This window comes from Phyllobates terribilis, unplaced genomic scaffold (genome assembly GCF_046119375.1).
Source record: "Phyllobates terribilis strain yellow unplaced genomic scaffold, ASM4611937v1 Scaffold_7__3_contigs__length_470593459, whole genome shotgun sequence".
NCBI classification, from domain to species: domain Eukaryota; kingdom Metazoa; phylum Chordata; class Amphibia; order Anura; family Dendrobatidae; genus Phyllobates; species Phyllobates terribilis.
Genome location: NW_027362767.1, coordinates 86594828 through 86616412, shown reverse-complemented (window position 1 = coordinate 86616412; position 21585 = coordinate 86594828). Strand labels below are relative to the sequence as shown.

Below are 21585 nucleotides of genomic sequence, written 5' to 3'. Positions count from 1 at the left end.
AAAGTGGTCAGGTAAACAAAGAGAGGTAAGAGTCCGTATCAGATGAGATGAGTCCCTGAGATAAGAGGGTAAACTGGTAACGAGGGGCTGCAAGAAAAAATCTATGTAAATACATGCCTTCTCACAAATACTTCCTATACCTGACACAATAGGTCGACCCGGTGGACATTCCAGATTTTTGTGGACTTTGGGCAAAATATAGAAAGTGGGTATGGAGGGTTTCCTCACTATCATAAATTCCCTCTCTTGTTTATTGATAGTTCCCATAGAAAAAGCCTTCAAGAGTAGTCGTTCAAGCTTAGCCGAGAAGACCTGTGTGGGGTCCGAAGGAAGTCTCAAATAAAATCTGGTGTTATTAAGCTGTCTATGTACTTCAGCAGTGTACATACCACGAGGCCATAAGACGATGTTGCCCCCCTTGTCTGCTTCCTTTATCAGGAATTCCTGTTTTTTCTGCAGACAGAGGAGGGCACGTCTCTCCATAGTGTTTAAATTTTGATGAGATATTTTATTAACAGGTAATCTCCTAATCTCATCTTTCATAACCTCAAAAAATGTAGAAACTGCTGGAACCAAAGACAAAGATGGTAAAATGTTAGATGGTGATCGATGCGGAAACTTTTTCCTACCTTGATAAGACTGATTGTCCTCAAGAAGTTCAAGTAAGTCTCGGAAGACCTGTTTATCAGTGGGGGAGGAGAGGTCTGAGAATAAATCAGATTTAGTATAGATGACCTTAAGAATAATTCTCCTACAAAAAAGATATAAGTCTTTTAGCAAGATAAATTTATCAACCGGTACCATAGGAGAGAAAGAAAGACCCTTCTGTAATACAGACCTTTCAACATAATTTAATGTATAAGAAGAAAGGTTGATAATCTGAAGTTGGTCAGAATTTTGACTTAGAATCTGTTTCTCTTCTTGTATGTCCTGGTGGCCATGGTCCTCACAGAATGTGATCCTGTTTTTTTTGCTGCCGTTGCTTATGTTTCCCCCGTCTCGTCCGCCGTCGGTGTCGCTCGTGTCTGGGCTTAAAAAATGATCACTATGGCCTATACTTGACAAAGAACCTCCTTCCATGTATTTGACAGATGAAAGTTTGTGCAAATTACCCCTATGTTTCCATTTATAGGCTTGATTCCTATCATAGTCGGCTTTATCCCTATTTAACTTGGCTCTTTTCCTCTCCATGGTATCCTTATCAAAACGATCAATGGTGTCCCTCAATTTGGTTTGAAAGGGCACTATAAATTTGTTATAATCATATTTGGACATCTGAGTTTCCAATGATTTAATACGAATTTTCAATGTCTGCAAGAGATCCCTGTCATTTTGGATTAACATATTGACTAGGACATTGGAACACTGTAATAGACCTGATTCCCACGTGGCCTTAAATTCTGGGGTGGGTTCCCAGGCTGGAAATATCTGGACTCTCAGTCCACGTGGATAGATAGAGAGTCTTTGATATTCCTCAAGGCTAGATATATTCCACCAAACTCGTGTGACTGACTTGTGCAGATCCGTCAAATCCCGTGCGAGACGATTGAAATCATTGTCCTCCGCCAATGTGGGGGAAGGAAAGGCAGTGAAGCTCTGTTTGCTCCAAGCCGCTTCCCTGGCCTCAAAATCAAACGCCATTATCCTTAAAAAAAAAAAAAAAAAAAAAGGAAAAGGGAATCACAGTCAATCAGACAATAATAATAAACAACAAAAAATATATATAATAGTATATAATAAATGGCAAAATACCAATATTGTATTTGCGTGCAACCACCCGAGAAACGTCAGAGAACTGACCAAAACTAAATATCCTTAACAAGAAGGTGGGCACTGCTATGAAATAATAAATGTTATGGGGTGCTATAGTAACCTGATATAGTTACATAATATAAGAAAGAAGAGAAAAGACTCAGGATATACAACCATGCACACCCAATATTAGAAAAATGAAAAAATCTTTATTACATGATTACAGACTGACAACACAGAAAAATAAAAACAATTAAAAACAGACAAAGCATAGCAATATTCATAGGGGAGGAATAATGTAGTGTTCCAAAGTAATAAATCCCCCTAAAGCCACAGGTATCATTTAATATAATATATTTACCATCTCATAATACAATAAGGCTTATTGACCAAGCTATGTCACCCTAATAAAGGGTGGCACAGTACCACTAGACCAAATATGGATAATAAACCACGTACTCCCAAATAATCGGACCATACATAATAATAGATCAAAGAATAGAGGAATGAGTGGAAGTAGTAGTCTGCTTAAACTAGGGGCCCTTGTAATATCAGCGTATGTCAAAACATATCATCCCACCTGGTATACGATATGGGATCATAAATGAAGGCCCTATATATAACCAAGCAGACACTCTAAAGTGGTCAAAGGAAAAGGTCAAAAATAATAAAGTGACATAGTTACCTGTTGGCACCAGAGACCCTACGCGTTACGCTGCTAGACCGCAGCTTCGTCAGGGGTATGTTGTCAGTGGACACATGTGTATATTAAATAGTCTATCCAATTTAGTGTGATTCCCTTCAGGTGAAAATAAATACCCTCACTAAGTCTCTCCAGTATCGTGGCGGATCGAACAATCATTTCCTGTTTCCACAGCGTGCGTATGTCAAAACATATCATCCCACCTGGTATACGATATGGGATCATAAATGAAGGCCCTATATATAACCAAGCAGACACTCTAAAGTGGTCAAAGGAAAAGGTCAAAAATAATAAAGTGACATAGTTACCTGTTGGCACCAGAGACCCTACGCGTTACGCTGCTAGACCGCAGCTTCGTCAGGGGTATGTTGTCAGTGGACACATGTGTATATTAAATAGTCTATCCAATTTAGTGTGATTCCCTTCAGGTGAAAATAAATACCCTCACTAAGTCTCTCCAGTATCGTGGCGGATCGAACAATCATTTCCTGTTTCCACAGCGTGCGGCCCACGTGCTATGGTATGACACAACCGGAATTGAATAAGACGTCATATCCGGTCGGCGAAGCGCCGCCCCTTCCTATCACTCATGCGTTCCACCCAGACGCCATGGTGGAACGCAACCGGAACTAGACAGGAAACATCATATCCGGTTCTAGGAGCCGCCCCCATTGGGATCGCACGGGACATGGTCCCACAGCCACAAAAAAAAAAAAAAAAAACAAGGCGCAAAAAACATATATATATGTAAATAAACACCCCCGGAAGTAGCGCGTCCGCTACAAAAAATGCACCGGTACAGAGACAAGAGGGCTAGCCCTAATCAAGAAAAATGCCTGACTAGGCCAAGAACAAGATGAAAGATGTAATTAGAATCAGAAAGTCACCAAATGTGCATAAGAGTGTGACCAATCATGACAATACAAACATAGACATAAGACAAACCAACCACAAATGAACATAAAACAGACAACAATCATATACAGATTGTGGGCCATTACAAGGTGGCTGATAAAGTCTAATGGCAATACATATAATATGCATATAGATGTAAGGGCATGGCATTTGCAATGATGACCAGAGATTAGCTTGTTGTAAAATGAAAATTAAAATTAAGGAGATGCACAAGCCAGCCACACGAGAGGAGATAACCGGAAAAATGGAGGAGAAAGAGAAAGGAAAAAGGAGGAAACCAGAGGACCCTCAATCCAAAACGGGACTCTAACAGAAAGGATACCATGGGAATTTAAGCCAAGTAACCAGTAAATGAAAAGTCCTCATTTATACCCCTAGGGGCCACTGTATCAAGAACAAAAATCCACCTTGATTCAGATCTCAGTAGATCCTTAGTGTGATCCGGGTTACGTAAATTAGGCCTCATTTTTTGAAGACCCGTAACTCGCATTTTATTAGGGCTACCAGAATGGCATTGGAAAAAGTGCAGGGCCACTGATGAGATGGCTCTGCCCTTTTTCAAATCCTGTTCAGCAAGATGGATGTTAGAGACATGTTGCTGTAACCGTCTACGGAGTTCCTGCGACGTTTGACCTACATAAACCTTCGGACAGGGACAGGTCAATGCATATACAACATTTGTAGACCTGCAATTGATAAAGTCCCTCAAAGGATATTGATGGTTGTCAGTCGGATTAGTGAAAATTTTTCCAGATGAGAAGAATGGACAAGCAGAACAGTCGCCACAAGGGAATGAACCCTTAAATTTACTACCGCCCGAAGTACTACAAGTGGGGCGTGTATAATGACTATGCATAAGTTTATCCCTTAAATTAGGGGCGCGTCTAGCCGTCAACAACGGTCTCTCTGGTACAATGCTAGAAAGACGACTATCCGTTTTAAGTATATTCCAATGTTTCCGAAACAGACTACCCACTTCATTCCATTGATTATTGAACCTAGTAAAAAATCTAATCTGTGTATCCTCCATATTAACACGCGATTGTAGCAACATCTCCCGTGGCTTGACCAAAACCTTCTGATGAGCCTTGGAGATTACCGCTTTAGGATATCCACGTTCCCGAAAGCGTGAAGTTAAATTTCTGGCCTCGGTTTTGTAGTCCTCCTGTGTTGTACAGTTCCTTTTGGCCCTTGAGAACTGTCCCACCGGTATGCTGTCTCTCAAGTTTCTAGGATGAAAACTTTGGTAGTGTAGGAGACTATTAGTAGCAGTAGATTTCCTATGTAATTTCGATACAAGTGAGTTACCCACTTTCCTGATCTCCAAATCCAAGAAGTTAACTGCAGAGGAAGATATACAGTGGGTAAGATGAATGTTAAAATCATTTACGTTCAGCCTATCAATGAATGCAAGTGCCTCAGTTTCCGTGCCCGTCCAGATAATCAGAATGTCATCTATAAAGCGTAACCATTTAAAGACCCCCCGGTTGTATGCCTGTGAGGGGTACACGTGTGTGTCCTCCCACCAACCCAAGAAAAGGTTGGCAAAGGAGGGCGCACAACGCGCCCCCATGGCGGTCCCAGAGATTTGTCGATAGAAGATATGATCAAACACAAAATAATTGTGAGTAAGAATGAAGTTCAAGAGGTCCACAATAAAAGAGTCATGTAGGCGATTACCTCCACTTGTAGCATTCAGGAAATAAAGAACTGCCGCTATGCCATCTTTATGGGCTATATTTGAATATAGCGATTCAACGTCAACAGTGATGAGTAAAAAGTGGTCAGGTAAACAAAGAGAGGTAAGAGTCCGTATCAGATGAGATGAGTCCCTGAGATAAGAGGGTAAACTGGTAACGAGGGGCTGCAAGAAAAAATCTATGTAAATACATGCCTTCTCACAAATACTTTCTATACCTGACACAATAGGTCGACCCGGTGGACATTCCAGATTTTTGTGGACTTTGGGCAAAATATAGAAAGTGGGTATGGAGGGTTTCCTCACTATCATAAATTCCCTCTCTTGTTTATTGATAGTTCCCATAGAAAAAGCCTTCAAGAGTAGTCGTTCAAGCTTAGCCGAGAAGACCTGTGTGGGGTCCGAAGGAAGTCTCAAATAAAATCTGGTGTTATTAAGCTGTCTATGTACTTCAGCAGTGTACATACCACGAGGCCATAAGACGATGTTGCCCCCCTTGTCTGCTTCCTTTATCAGGAATTCCTGGTTTTTCTGCAGACAGAGGAGGGCACGTCTCTCCATAGTGTTTAAATTTTGATGAGATATTTTATTAACAGGTAATCTCCTAATCTCATCTTTCATAACCTCAAAAAATGTAGAAACTGCTGGAACCAAAGACAAAGATGGTAAAATGTTAGATGGTGATCGATGCGGAAACTTTTTCCTACCTTGATAAGACTGATTGTCCTCAAGAAGTTCAAGTAAGTCTCGGAAGACCTGTTTATCAGTGGGGGAGGAGAGGTCTGAGAATAAATCAGATTTAGTATAGATGACCTTAAGAATAATTCTCCTACAAAAAAGATATAAGTCTTTTAGCAAGATAAATTTATCAACCGGTACCATGGGAGAGAAAGAAAGACCCTTCTGTAATACAGACCTTTCAACATCATTTAATGTATAAGAAGAAAGGTTGATAATCTGAAGTTGGTCAGAATTTTGACTTAGAATCTGTTTCTCTTCTTGTATGTCCTGGTGGCCATGGTCCTCACAGAATGTGATCCTGTTTTTTTGCTGCCGTTGCTTATGTTTCCCCCGTCTCGTCCGCCGTCGGTGTCGCTCGTGTCTGGGCTTAAAAAATGATCACTATGGCCTATACTTGACAAAGAACCTCCTTCCATGTATTTGACAGATGAAAGTTTGCGCAAATTACCCCTATGTTTCCATTTATAGGCTTGATTCCTATCATAGTCGGCTTTATCCCTATTTAACTTGGCTCTTTTCCTCTCCATGGTATCCTTATCAAAACGATCAATGGTGTCCCTCAATTTGGTTTGAAAGGGCACTATAAATTTGTTATAATCATATTTGGACATCTGAGTTTCCAATGATTTAATACGAATTTTCAATGTCTGAAAGAGATCCCTGTCATGTTGGATTAACATATTGACTAGGACATTGGAACACTGTAATAGACCTGATTCCCACGTGGCCTTAAATTCTGGGGTGGGTTCCCAGGCTGGAAATATCTGGACTCTCAGTCCACGTGGATAGATAGAGAGTCTTTGATATTCCTCAAGGCTAGATATATTCCACCAAACTCGTGTGACTGACTTGTGCAGATCCGTCAAATCCCGTGCGAGACGATTGAAATCATTGTCCTCCGCCAATGTGGGGAAAGGAAAGGCAGTGAAGCTCTGTTTGCTCCAAGCCGCTTCCCTGGCCTCAAAATCAAACGCCATTATCCTTAAAAAAAAAAAAAAAAAAGGAAAAGGGAATCACAGTCAATCAGACAATAATAATAAACAACAAAAAATATATATAATAGTATATAATAAATGGCAAAATACCAATATTGTATTTGCGTGCAACCACCCGAGAAACGTCAGAGAACTGACCAAAACTAAATATCCTTAACAAGAAGGTGGGCACTGCTATGAAATAATAAATGTTATGGGGTGCTATAGTAACCTGATATAGTTACATAATATAAGAAAGAAGAGAAAAGACTCAGGATATACAACCATGCACACCCAATATTAGAAAAATGAAAAAATCTTTATTACATGATTACAGACTGACAACACAGAAAAATAAAAACAATTAAAAACAGACAAAGCATAGCAATATTCATAGGGGAGGAATAATGTAGTGTTCCAAAGTAATAAATCCCCCTAAAGCCACAGGTATCATTTAATATAATATATTTACCATCTCATAATACAATAAGGCTTATTGACCAAGCTATGTCACCCTAATAAAGGGTGGCACAGTACCACTAGACCAAATATGGATAATAAACCACGTACTCCCAAATAATCGGACCATACATAATAATAGATCAAAGAATAGAGGAATGAGTGGAAGTAGTAGTCTGCTTAAACTAGGGGCCCTTGTAATATCAGCGTATGTCAAAACATATCATCCCACCTGGTATACGATATGGGATCATAAATGAAGGCCCTATATATAACCAAGCAGACACTCTAAAGTGGTCAAAGGAAAAGGTCAAAAATAATAAAGTGACATAGTTACCTGTTGGCACCAGAGACCCTACGCGTTACGCTGCTAGACCGCAGCTTCGTCAGGGGTATGTTGTCAGTGGACACATGTGTATATTAAATAGTCTATCCAATTTAGTGTGATTCCCTTCAGGTGAAAATAAATACCCTCACTAAGTCTCTCCAGTATCGTGGCGGATCGAACAATCATTTCCTGTTTCCACAGCGTGCGACCCACGTGCTATGGTATGACACAACCGGAATTGAATAAGACGTCATATCCGGTCGGCGAAGCGCCGCCCCTTCCTATCACTCATGCGTTCCACCCAGACGCCATGGTGGAACGCAACCGGAACTAGACAGGAAACATCATATCCGGTTCTAGGAGCCGCCCCCATTGGGATCGCACGGGACATGGTCCCACAGCCACAAAAAAAAACAAAAAAAACAAGGCGCAAAAAACATATATATATGTAAATAAACACCCCCGGAAGTAGCGCGTCCGCTACAAAAAATGCACCGGTACAGAGACAAGAGGGCTAGCCCTAATCAAGAAAAATGCCTGACTAGGCCAAGAACAAGATGAAAGATGTAATTAGAATCAGAAAGTCACCAAATGTGCATAAGAGTGTGACCAATCATGACAATACAAACATAGACATAAGACAAACCAACCACAAATGAACATAAAACAGACAACAATCATATACAGATTGTGGGCCATTACAAGGTGGCTGATAAAGTCTAATGGCAATACATATAATATGCATATAGATGTAAGGGCATGGCATTTGCAATGATGACCAGAGATTAGCTTGTTGTAAAATTAAAATTAAGGAGATGCACAAGCCAGCCACACGAGAGGAGATAACCGGAAAAATGGAGGAGAAAGAGAAAGGAAAAAGGAGGAAACCAGAGGACCCTCAATCCAAAGCGGGACTCTAACAGAAAGGATACCATGGGAATTTAAGCCAAGTAACCAGTAAATGAAAAGTCCTCATTTATACCCCTAGGGGCCACTGTATCAAGAACAAAAATCCACCTTGATTCAGATCTCAGTAGATCCTTAGTGTGATCCGGGTTACGTAAATTAGGCCTCATTTTTTGAAGACCCGTAACTCGCATTTTATATTTTGCCCAAAGTCCACAAAAATCTGGAATGTCCACCGGGTCGACCTATTGTGTCAGGTATAGGAAGTATTTGTGAGAAGGCATGTATTTACATAGATTTTTTCTTGCAGCCCCTCGTTACCAGTTTACCCTCTTATCTCAGGGACTCATCTCATCTGATACGGACTCTTACCTCTCTTTGTTTACCTGACCACTTTTTACTCATCACTGTTGACGTTGAATCGCTATATTCAAATATAGCCCATAAAGATGGCATAGCGGCAGTTCTTTATTTCCTGAATGCTACAAGTGGAGGTAATCGCCTACATGACTCTTTTATTGTGGACCTCTTGAACTTCATTCTTACTCACAATTATTTTGTGTTTGATCATATCTTCTATCGACAAATCTCTGGGACCGCCATGGGGGCGCGTTGTGCGCCCTCCTTTGCCAACCTTTTCTTGGGTTGGTGGGAGGACACACACGTGTACCCCTCACAGGCATACAACCGGGGGGTCTTTAAATGGTTACGCTTTATAGATGACATTCTGATTATCTGGACGGGCACGGAAACTGAGGCACTTGCATTCATTGATAGGCTGAACGTAAATGATTTTAACATTCATCTTACCCACAGTATATCTTCCTCTGCAGTTAACTTCTTGGATTTGGAGATCAGGAAAGTGGGTAACTCACTTGTATCGAAATTACATAGGAAATCTACTGCTACTAATAGTCTCCTACACTACCAAAGTTTTCATCCTAGAAACTTGAGAGACAGCATACCGGTGGGACAGTTCTCAAGGGCCAAAAGGAACTGTACAACACAGGAGGACTACAAAACCGAGGCCAGAAATTTAACTTCACGCTTTCGGGAACGTGGATATCCTAAAGCGGTAATCTCCAAGGCTCATCAGAAGGTTTTGGTCAAGCCACGGGAGATGTTGCTACAATCGCGTGTTAATATGGAGGATACACAGATTAGATTTTTTACTAGGTTCAATAATCAATGGAATGAAGTGGGTAGTCTGTTTCGGAAACATTGGAATATACTTAAAACGGATAGTCGTCTTTCTAGCATTGTACCAGAGAGACCGTTGTTGACGGCTAGACGCGCCCCTAATTTAAGGGATAAACTTATGCATAGTCATTATACACGCCCCACTTGTAGTACTTCGGGCGGTAGTAAATTTAAGGGTTCATTCCCTTGTGGCGACTGTTCTGCTTGTCCATTCTTCTCATCTGGAAAAATTTTCACTAATCCGACTGACAACCATCAATATCCTTTGAGGGACTTTATCAATTGCAGGTCTACAAATGTTGTATATGCATTGACCTGTCCCTGTCCGAAGGTTTATGTAGGTCAAACGTCGCAGGAACTCCGTAGACGGGTACAGCAACATGTCTCTAACATCCATCTTGCTGAACAGGATTTGAAAAAGGGCAGAGCCATCTCATCAGTGGCCCTGCACTTTTTCCAATGCCATTCTGGTAGCCCTAATAAAATGCGAGTTACGGGTCTTCAAAAAATGAGGCCTAATTTACGTAACCCGGATCACACTAAGGATCTACTGAGATCTGAATCAAGGTGGATTTTTGTTCTTGATACAGTGGCCCCTAGGGGTATAAATGAGGACTTTTCATTTACTGGTTACTTGGCTTAAATTCCCATGGTATCCTTTCTGTTAGAGTCCCGTTTTGGATTGAGGGTCCTCTGGTTTCCTCCTTTTTCCTTTCTCTTTCTCCTCCATTTTTCCGGTTATCTCCTCTCGTGTGGCTGGCTTGTGCATCTCCTTAATTTTAATTTTAATTTTACAACAAGCTAATCTCTGGTCATCATTGCAAATGCCATGCCCTTACATCTATATGCATATTATATGTATTGCCATTAGACTTTATCAGCCACCTTGTAATGGCCCACAATCTGTATATGATTGTTGTCTGTTTTATGTTCATTTGTGGTTGGTTTGTCTTATGTCTATGTTTGTATTGTCATGATTGGTCACACTCTTATGCACATTTGGTGACTTTCTGATTCTAATTACATCTTTCATCTTGTTCTTGGCCTAGTCAGGCATTTTTCTTGATTAGGGCTAGCCCTCTTGTCTCTGTACCGGTGCATTTTTTGTAGCGGACGCGCTACTTCCGGGGGTGTTTATTTACATATATATATGTTTTTTGCGCCTTGTTTTTTTTTTTTTTTTTTGTGGCTGTGGGACCATGTCCCGTGCGATCCCAATGGGGGCGGCTCCTAGAACCGGATATGATGTTTCCTGTCTAGTTCCGGTTGCGTTCCACCATGGCGTCTGGGTGGAACGCATGAGTGATAGGAAGGGGCGGCGCTTCGCCGACCGGATATGACGTCTTATTCAATTCCGGTTGTGTCATACCATAGCACGTGGGCCGCACGCTGTGGAAACAGGAAATGATTGTTCGATCCGCCACGATACTGGAGAGACTTAGTGAGGGTATTTATTTTCACCTGAAGGGAATCACACTAAATTGGATAGACTATTTAATATACACATGTGTCCACTGACAACATACCCCTGACGAAGCTGCGGTCTAGCAGCGTAACGCGTAGGGTCTCTGGTGCCAACAGGTAACTATGTCACTTTATTATTTTTGACCTTTTCCTTTGACCACTTTAGAGTGTCTGCTTGGTTATATATAGGGCCTTCATTTATGATCCCATATCGTATACCAGGTGGGATGATATGTTTTGACATACGCACGCTGTGGAAACAGGAAATGATTGTTCGATCCGCCACGATACTGGAGAGACTTAGTGAGGGTATTTATTTTCACCTGAAGGGAATCACACTAAATTGGATAGACTATTTAATATACACATGTGTCCACTGACAACATACCCCTGACGAAGCTGCGGTCTAGCAGCGTAACGCGTAGGGTCTCTGGTGCCAACAGGTAACTATGTCACTTTATTATTTTTGACCTTTTCCTTTGACCACTTTAGAGTGTCTGCTTGGTTATATATAGGGCCTTCATTTATGATCCCATATCGTATACCAGGTGGGATGATATGTTTTGACATACGCTGATATTACAAGGGCCCCTAGTTTAAGCAGACTACTACTTCCACTCATTCCTCTATTCTTTGATCTATTTATTATTATGTATGGTCCGATTATTTGGTAGTACGTGGTTTATTATCCATATTTGGTCTAGTGGTACTGTGCCACCCTTTATTAGGGTGACATAGCTTGGTCAATAAGCCTTATTGTATTATGAGATGGTAAATATATTATATTAAATGATACCTGTGGCTTTAGGGGGATTTATTACTTTGGAACACTACATTATTCCTCCCCTATGAATATTGCTATGCTTTGTCTGTTTTTAATTGTTTTTATTTTTCTGTGTTGTCAGTCTGTAATCATGTAATAAAGATTTTTTCATTTTTCTAATATTGGGTGTGCATGGTTGTATATCCTGAGTCTTTTCTCTTCTTTCTTATATTATGTAACTATATCAGGTTACTATAGCACCCCATAACATTTATTATTTCATAGCAGTGCCCACCTTCTTGTTAAGGATATCACACACATGATATCGCGTTAGCTCTGACTATTCAAATGTCGCACCAGGGACACTGGAAGGTAAGAGATATGCGGGTCTCCCGTCTAGCTGACAGGTACCACTGACCTGGACCTGTCTGGTATTGATCTGCTCATCTCTAGGAGGATCCCATCACTGGGCGCTGTGCTTTCTGTGGCAGAGATGGCTAGTCTCCTTCCACCAGCTCAGAGTGGATTGCAAATTAGTGGTAGCGTCTGCAGAGGGAAAAACGAGTGAAAATGGCAGGTAAAAGTCATATAATGGCCAGAAATAGTGTCATTCCTCATGTACACACGCAGTTTATTATGTAATGTTAATCGAAAGTACAGCTAAATATCAGCAGCAGGGAGGTTAATTGAAAGTATTATTCTTCCCTGGCAGTTACTACACCTTTTACCACCTGACTGCCAGGCTAGCTTGAATGCAAAAGGGGTCATCCTGATGAGACAAGCCATCCAACCCATTAATATATCAATCTACCCAGTGAATGAAGCACTGGATGATGTCAGTGATATCACTGGTCCTTCTATGTAATGGGCGAGTGTGCTGGGGCCCCCGAGACTCTGTCCAGTCTCTATATCTTGATGTGCTCTTTAATATTGGTTCAAGATTGAGATATTCTGATGGTTATTGCTACACGTAAGTACTAATATAGCACAAATATGCTGCAGTGTCTGATGTAAAATATAATAATAGGCTGATTCATACATTTATTTCCTTTTAATGAGAACCACAGGGTTCTTAATGGTCGCACTTCATAATGACTCGTCGCTTCCGGATAAAGGTCATGTTGGTCATTAGTGATTTACTTTGTCTGTCTTCTGCAGGGGACAGTATCTGTATGAGATGAAGAGGTACGACCTTGCCAGCTTCTGTATTCATCATACAGCCGAGATGACTCAAGGTAAGGACCGTTCTGCCCTGAGTAGCCAAGGCTGGTACAGCCGCAAACCTCTATAACTTCAGGGCTCCAAAAGTAAAAGTCACAGAATTTCTTAGAATTAGTTTAATGTCAACGCATCTCTCCTTCTTCACTTGAAGTGCCTCTGTTCTCTTATAAGAAGCCTGGATGGGCGCAGGTGTGCTTGCAACCTTTGCAGTCCACATTGCCATTACTTTGAAATGACAGCTATTGTCACAAAAGCTCAAAAAATCCTCAATGAACCCACAGTTCATAGTTATATTTTTTATTTTTGTTTAAACTTAGAATTGGCGATGTTGTATTGAATATTGGGTGACCTAGTGGGGTCTTTGGGACTGCAACCTTACAGCATCCTGGTGCTGACAATGAGAATATCTGCCTTTAGTTTGTCACGCACATGGATCGTGGACCCACTGCACCACTGTTGAGACTTACTTTTGGAGGGTTGTGGCTAAGCGGCCACCTGGTTTTCGCTAAAGCTCCTGATGGTGGAGTTAGGCTTGAGCTGCAGTTAGCCGCCAGGCACCACTCCAAGGGCAGTACTGCGACAACTGACTCCGAGGGTTAGAATCGCAGACACAGACTCGGAGTCCAAGGCAGGACGGGATACTGATGCTGGTTCAGACAGTGCAGATCCTTGAACACTTGACAGGACGAACACTGGTGCAGGTTCTGACAGAGCAGGTCGTGGAACACTTGACCAGACTTGCACTGGTACTGGTTCAGGTACTGCTGGAGTGGTTTCAGGTTCAGGTATCGACGGAGCGGCTTCAGGCTCAGGTGCCACCGGAGCGGTTTCAGGATCAGGTACCACCGGAGAGGCTTCATGCTCAGGTACTGCCAGAATGGTTTCAGGTTCAGATACTGCCAGAGCGGCTTCAGGCTCAGGTGCCGCTGGAGTGGTTTCAGGCTCAGGTAACATGGATAACAGGGAAAAGGTTTGGATTCAGACTAGTCGGATATAGCAACAGGTTCAGATTCAAACAGAATAGGTTCAGGAACAGGTTCAGTGATAGGTTCAGGGACCTGACAACTAACTAGCAGGGGCAAACTCAAGCTAACACTAAAGAGGGCATTGTACAGGCACAGATGCCTCCCAGCTATTGGCTGGGGGCAGATTCAAAATGTGTGTGCTACACCTTTAATAGATGGGAAGCGCACATGCACCAAGTGCACCGCTGGAAGACCTGCGCTCCATCTGCGGGCCCAGGAGACCAGAAAGCTGCTATGCAGGGAACGGAGACACCGCCGAGCGGCCGTGACAGTGAATATGTCGGCATCCCTGTTTGCTATTATCTTGCTAGAATCCTGTAGCAATAATCATTTTGCATAATTCTGTCACGGGTGTGTCAGATTTGACAGACAGTCGCCCTGTGGGTTTATTGTGTGGCCGGCTGCTGATAGTCCTGTGAAGTTTCAGCAACACCAGTCCTTCGGTGTTTCTCTCTGGCATCAGCCACACACAGCCTGGAAACTTCAATCTCCAGACTACACACTCCACACAGGAAGACAAACTGACTGAACATTTAAACCCTGTTCAGTCACACCCTGAGGAGGAGGTATGGGGAATGACTTCCCTCCCTCTCTACGTCATTCCCATAAAACCACACCCTTTAAAAAAAAAGGTAACCCCAGCATATAACATGCTGGCAGAAATTCCGTAGGTCTTAGTTCACATAGGACAGGATCCCGAGTGACACATACCTCCCCTTGCATATAAAACCAGCGACTCTGTCACAACATATACACTTTTATCGTACAAGTCGGCAGTGGGAAAAATGTTTTGTTATAAAGTATTCAAAATATTAATTTTTCTGATATTTTAATAAAATAAAACTCAATTCTTGTTATCCATGCTTTCTCCATACACTGAAGCCCCTCAGTGATATGGTGTTCATGACTATAATTACTTTTAATAATAATGCGAGCTAGAATTGTAATACAAATCCTACCATTCTGCTAGGATATAAAAAAGTATCATTACAAGGTTCTATATTGGTCATGATTAATAAAGAACAATTACTTAAAGTAATTTGCTCTAATTTCTTTGCATATTTGTCACTCTTGGGCTAAGTTCACGCAACCGTACAAAAATTATCCGAAAAGACGATTATTTTTTTCTCATTTGTCTTAAATCCCTTTTTCATACAGCAGCAGATATAAACAATTACAAGACCAAATGCAATGTGTCTGTAAAAATCAGATGTTATATAGTGGCTCCATATGAGCTACAATTATTTTTGCGCACTTTGACAAAGTCACTGGTAGTGTGTCAGAAGGGAGGTATGTGTCGCTGAGACTCTTAAACTCAGTGATGTGAAAACATGCAAGTTTCTCCTGCACATTCGGTGCAGAGAGAGTTAATAGGTTTACATTTACAAGGGAATGTTTTTAGTGGATAATGAAAGTGCTGGGTGGGACGTTATCCACCCTATCTCCCAATCAGGGGAGTGTCTGGGCTTTAAATAGCCAGCCCTGACACTCAGGTGTGTTCAGTACCTGTGGAAACTTTGCTCCAGGAAGGAGAAAGCACGGGGTGTGCTGAACCTGTGTGTGGCTAACTTGTGAGTGGCCAGACCTTGGCTGAGATACGGACTGTGCTGCAAGTTTTGTATTTTGTTTTGTCTCTTTTGCCGTATAAGGCTGTGTTTTCTTTATGGACTACCGGGTAGTTTATGCCTACTAAATAAACTAACCCAAAAATTTAAAGAGACAGTATCCCGTGTTTTACCTCCGCATACAGCCGAGCTTGTTGCTATACCACAAGTGGTGTTAGAATTACGGGCAAAACTCCCAGCCAACACGTGTGACTATCACAGGAAGGCCTGCATGTCCTGGGTGAAGTCGGCTGTGAGCCAGCAAGTGACTCCCGACAAAATGGAGGACCTCCTTAAGCATCTGTTGCAGGCTCAACAAGCGCAGCACCAGCAGCAGCAAGCGCAACCCCAGCAGATGCTACAGCAACAGCAGATGGCACAACAGCAGACCACCAAACTGCTTATGCAGCAGCTCCAGCTCCAGCAGCAGGCCCAACAGGACCAGTTCCGACAACAGCAGCAGCAGATCGATTGGCTTGCAGAGGCAATCCGTGGCTCGGCAACAGATCCTACGAGAAGGTCAGTGGACGACTTTGCGATCCGAAAGGCGGTAAGGGGAGTGCCTCAGAAAATGACTCCGGGTGATGACGTGCAGGCTTTTCTAACGGTATTCGAGAGGGTCGCTGAGAGGGAGAGGCTTCCGCCAGAGCAATGGGCAGAGGTGTTGGTGCCATATCTGACGAGGGAACCCCAGAAGGTTTATTATGACTTGGCCTTACAGGACGCCAAGGAGTATGCCAAGTTAAAGACTGAAATTTTGGCACGCTTGGGGGTAACAATGACTGTCAGGGCGCAGCGCGTCCACCGCTGGGTGTATCACCTCGAGAAACCACCGCGCTCCCAAATGTTTGATTTGTTGCACCTGGTGCAAAAATGGCTGCAACCAGAATCTTCTACCCCGGCACAGATCATAGAGCGAGTCGTGATGGATCGGTTCGTGCACTCCTTACCAAGGTCAGTATAGACTTGGGTTGCCCTGGTCGGACTGGTTGAGAGGTACCAGGGGGTCGAGAGTTCTGTGGGAAAACAGACCACTCCGTACTAGGGGTTCCAGTTGGGTGCGGACGCCCAAAAGAGGGTGGCGCGTCCAAGGTCCAAAGGGGCGGGGGAGGTGGTGCCCAAGGTCCCCTTGGGAGAGATTATTTGTTGGCAGTGTCACGGCCCAGTCCATGTAGCTGCCCTCTGAACTGGTGGACTGTAGCCTGGGATGTCGCTGCTCCTACTATGCCTACCCCTCCTGCAGTGTGGACTATCAGCCCGGTGAAGGGCCACAGTCGTGTCCAGTGACTGTTAATGGGGTACTGGTCGCAGGACTCCTGGACTCAGGGAGCTTGGTGACTCTCATGAGGGCCACGCTCCCACACCAGTTGACCCCCGGGAGAAACGTGGGTGTGCGGTGCATACACGGGGACTCAAAGGATTACCCTATTGCCAGAGTGACAATACGCACTGACTGTGTCGCTGAGTCCCATGAGGTGGGGGTGGTTAGTGATCTTCTCCACCCAGTGATAATAGGGCGGGACTGCAGTCTGTTCTGGGACTTGTGACGGAAAGCGGGGGTGCCAAGTGTCTCAACCGGGAGCAGGTTACACCATGAGGCATCACCCTCGCAGTCAGAGGCAGATGACTTCCTCCTGTGTGTCCTGGCGGGGGACAAAAACGAGGTGGTAACCCCAGAAGAAGAGGTTCCAGACTTGGGGGGTGTCTGGGGAGAACTTTAGTACTGCGCAGATGCAGGATCTCACTCTTGAGTATGCATTTGACAATGTGTCTGTGATCAATGGGGTTGCTCAGGAGCCGGAGGCTGACACCAGGTTCCCATATTTTGCACTTAATGGGGAGCTTCTTTACAGGGTCACTAACCCAAAAGGGGAATTAATAGAGAGCTGGTAGTGCCAGGACCCTATAGGCGTAGAGTGTTAGGCCTGGCCCATTCTCACATCTTGGGCGGGCATCTAGGGGTAGATAAGACTCGGGAGCGGGTCCTACAGAGGTTCTACTGGCCTTGATGTCACCGGAAGATTGTGAACTACTGACGGTCTTATCCCACCTGTCAGCTAACGGCCCCTGTTTCCCATTTCCGGAGCCCCATAGTCTAGCTACCTATCATAGAGGTCCCATTTGACCCGATCGCCATGGACCTTGTTGGGTCCCTGGTAAAGTCCGCCTGGGGCCACTAATACATTCTGGTTGTGTTGGATTATGCGACACTATATCCGGAAGCGGTGCCATTTAGAAATTCCTCTGCCAGAAGTATCGCCAGAGAGCTTGTACATATTTTCTCCCGGACAGGTCTGCCTAAGGAGATCCTGATGGACTAGGGAACTCCTTTTATGTCAAAGGTGATGAGAGAATTGTGTAAGGCCCTCCAAATTACTCAACTTCAAACGTCTGTGTACCACCCGCAGACAGACGGACTGGTAGAACGTTTGAACAAGACCTTAAAGTCGATGTTAAGGAAAGTTGTGGAGAAGGATGGGCGAGACTGGGATTTCCTGCTGCCGTACCTACTGTTTTCCATTAGGGAAGTTCCTCAGAGCTCTACAGGGTTCTCGCCATTTGAACTGCTATACGGACGACACCCTCGGGGACTTCTGGACATAGCAAAGGAGACCTTGGAAGCAGAGGTTATGCCCCACCGGAATGTCATCGAGCATGTGGCCCAATGCAGGACCGGATCAAAAGGGTAATGGCAATTGTAAAGGAGAGCCTTCTACAGGCACAAGAAGCCCAGGCGAGGGTCTACTATCGGACCGCAAGGCTGAGACAATTCAAACCTGGAGATCGGGTGTTGGTGCTGGTACCCATAAGTTCCTGGCTAAGTGGCAAGGACTGTACGAAGTGGTTGAGAAACTGAGTGAAGTCAACTACAAGGTCCACCAGCCGGGTAGAAGGAAGCCGTACCAGATCTACCACATCAACCTACTGAAGCAGTGGCGAGACAGTGAACTGGTGGGAGCTCCGTCTCTAGGGGCAAATCCTGAAGTCAGGGTCGATGACGTTACCGTGGCAGAGACACTGTCACCGGCCCAGAAACAACAGTACCGAGAACTCTTGCAGAGAAACCGAAATCTGTTCTCAGATGTACACAAGTCGTGGAACACGAGATCCTGACGGAACCGCACGTACGGGTGAACCAAAGGCCGTATCAAATTCCCGAAGCCCACCTCTAGGTGATCTCCAAGGAGGTGAGGAGAATATTGAGCCTGGGCGTTATCGAGAAATCTAAGAGCGGCTGGTTCAGCTCGATTGTTCTTGTGCCTAAGCCGGACGGACGATGGCGGTTCTGCAACGATTACAGGAAGCTACACGACGTGTCCAAGTTTGATGCCTACCCGTTGTCCCGGGTCGATGATCTTATTGAGAGGCTGGGGCCTGCCAGGTACATCACTACTCTGGACCTAACAAAAGGGTACTGGCAGATTTGCCTGGCTCCAGGGGCCAAGAAGAAAACTGCCTTCTCTACACCCGACGGGTGTTTTCAATACACTAGGATGCTGTTTGGACTACAGGGAGCCCCAGCTACCTTCCAGAGGGCCATGGACCGGATTCTGGGCTCACATAAAAAATATGCTGCTGCTTACTTGGACGACATCGTGGTTTTCAGCCCAGATTGGGGAACCCACCTGCAGAAGGTCCAGGCAGTACTGGATGCATTGAGAAATGTTGGGTTTACCATAAACTCAAGAAAATGCACCATAGGAAAGGAAGAGGCGAAATACTTGGGCTACGTGGTTGGAAGGGGCGAAATAAAACCGCAAATGAACAACGTGGAGGCCATCCAGATTTGCTTGCAGCTGGCCTCTAAGAAACAGGTACGGGCCTTTCTGGATATCGTGGGGTATTATCGGCGGTTTATCCTGAATTTGCGCCACAATAGTGGCACCCCTAACCGATCTACTTCGAGGTACGAAGATGACGATGGCAAAGTGCCCTCTGAGGCAGAGATAGCGTTCCAGGAGCTGAAATGTGCTCTATGTAACCAGCCGGTCCTGATAGCACCTGATTTCCGTAAAAAGTTTATGCTCCAGACGGACGCCTCAGACGTCGGCATAGGAGCCGTCGTATCGCAGGAGGTAAATGGGAAGAAACACCCCATTTTGTATCTGAGCAGAAAACTCTCGGCCTGCGAAAAGAACTATGCAATCATGGAAAAGGAGTGCCTGGCTGTCAAGTGGGCGGTTTATGCCCTTAAGTACTACCTATTAGGCCGCAAATTCAGACTGGTCTCAGACCAAGTCCCTCTGAGATGGATGAGGGAACGGATGGGGAAAAATGCCCGGGTGACCAGGTGGTTCCTGGCCCTCCAGGACTTTAGTTTTTTGGTAGAGCACAGGCCCGGGGAAACTGCATGCTAATGCCGATGCCCTGTCCAGACTTCCCTGTCTAGTGAGTGAAGGTGCCAAAACCCCCTGCTCTGGGCAGAGGGGGGAAATATTTGACAAAGTCACTGGTAGTGTGTCAGAAGGGAGGTATGTGTCGCTCAGACACTTAAACTCAGTGATGTTAAAACATGCAAGTTTCTCCTGTACATTCGGTGCAGAGAGAGTTAATAGGTTTACATTTACAAGGGAATGTTTTTAGTGGATAATGAAAGTGCTGGGTGGGACGTTATCCTCCCTATCTCCCAATCAGGGGAGTGTCTGGGCTTTAAATAGCCAGCCCTGACACTCAGGTGTGTTCAGTACCTGGGGAAACTTTGCTCCAGGAAGGAGAAAGCACGGGGTGTGCTGAACCTGTGTGTGGCTAACTTGTGAGTGGCCAGACCTTGGCCGAGATATGGACTGTGCTGCAAGTTTTGTATTTTGTTTTGTCTCTTTTGCCGAAGAAGGCTGTGTTTTCTTTATGGACTACCTGGTAGTTTATGCCTACTAAATAAACTAACCCGAAAATTTAAAGTGACAGTATCCCGTGTTTTACCTCCGCATACAGCCGAGCTTGTCACTATACCACAGCACCCAAAGACTTGAATGGGCGAGTCTCCTCCGACACATGGAAGAAACCAGCGCAGGCTGTTATTTTTTTCACATTCGGTCCGTGAAAAAAACGCTTATCTGCGCTGCCTGATTGATTAACATTGGTCTGAGTGCTGTCAGTGTGCTGTCCATTTTTCTCATGGAGAAATATGGTGATGACTACCCGAACAGTTACACCTTGTTAGTATTCGGCAAGCTGCACTGCTTGTCAAAAGTTTGCCCTGGGGTGGAAATCCCTTAATATGTGAGTTGGGGGAAATTCATTTATGTTACTGCCCCCATTTAATTATGATCAGTATCAACAATTGCAATCAAGCATTTATCCGATTACTAACCATTAGTGTTTTACATCGCTATGTAGGACTTTCATTAAATTCTCCCTTGGTGGAGGGCTTTCAAGCATGAATTGACCATTTACGATCCTACCATAGCATCCCTGTCTTATATAATTAGAGATGAGTGGATCTTCTGAAAGTCAAATTAATCGAATTTGAAAGAGAGAGAGAGAAAGAGAGGACCCTGCTGACCATAAGAGCTTACACTAAAGGAGAGAGAGAAGAACCAGCTGACCATAAGAGCTTACACTCTACAGGAGAGAGAGAGAGGACTGTACTGACCATAAGAGCTTACACTCTACAGGAGAGAGAGATGACCCTGCTGACCATAAGAGCTTACACTCTGCAGGAGAGAGAGAGAGGACTGCACTGACCATAAGAGCTTACACTCTACAGGAGAGATAGATGACCCTGATGACCATAAGAGCTTACACTCTGCAGGAGAGAGAGAGAGGACCCTGCTGACCATGAGAGCTTACACTCTACAGGAGAGAGAGATGACCCTGCTGACCATAAGAGC

At 44.1% G+C, this 21585-nt stretch overlaps 1 protein-coding gene across 5 annotated transcripts in view; it reads left to right on the top strand.

The window, feature by feature from the left end:
• The window catches only part of TTC6 (tetratricopeptide repeat domain 6), a 196986-nt gene that overhangs the window by 81061 nt on the left and 94340 nt on the right, over window positions 1-21585 (top strand). For all 5 annotated transcript variants that reach the window (XM_073638931.1, XM_073638932.1, XM_073638933.1 and 2 more), the window contains exon 20: window positions 13063-13139. In XM_073638931.1, the coding sequence (XP_073495032.1) occupies window positions 13063-13139 (77 nt within the window). The remainder of the gene's footprint in view (window positions 1-13062; window positions 13140-21585) is intronic.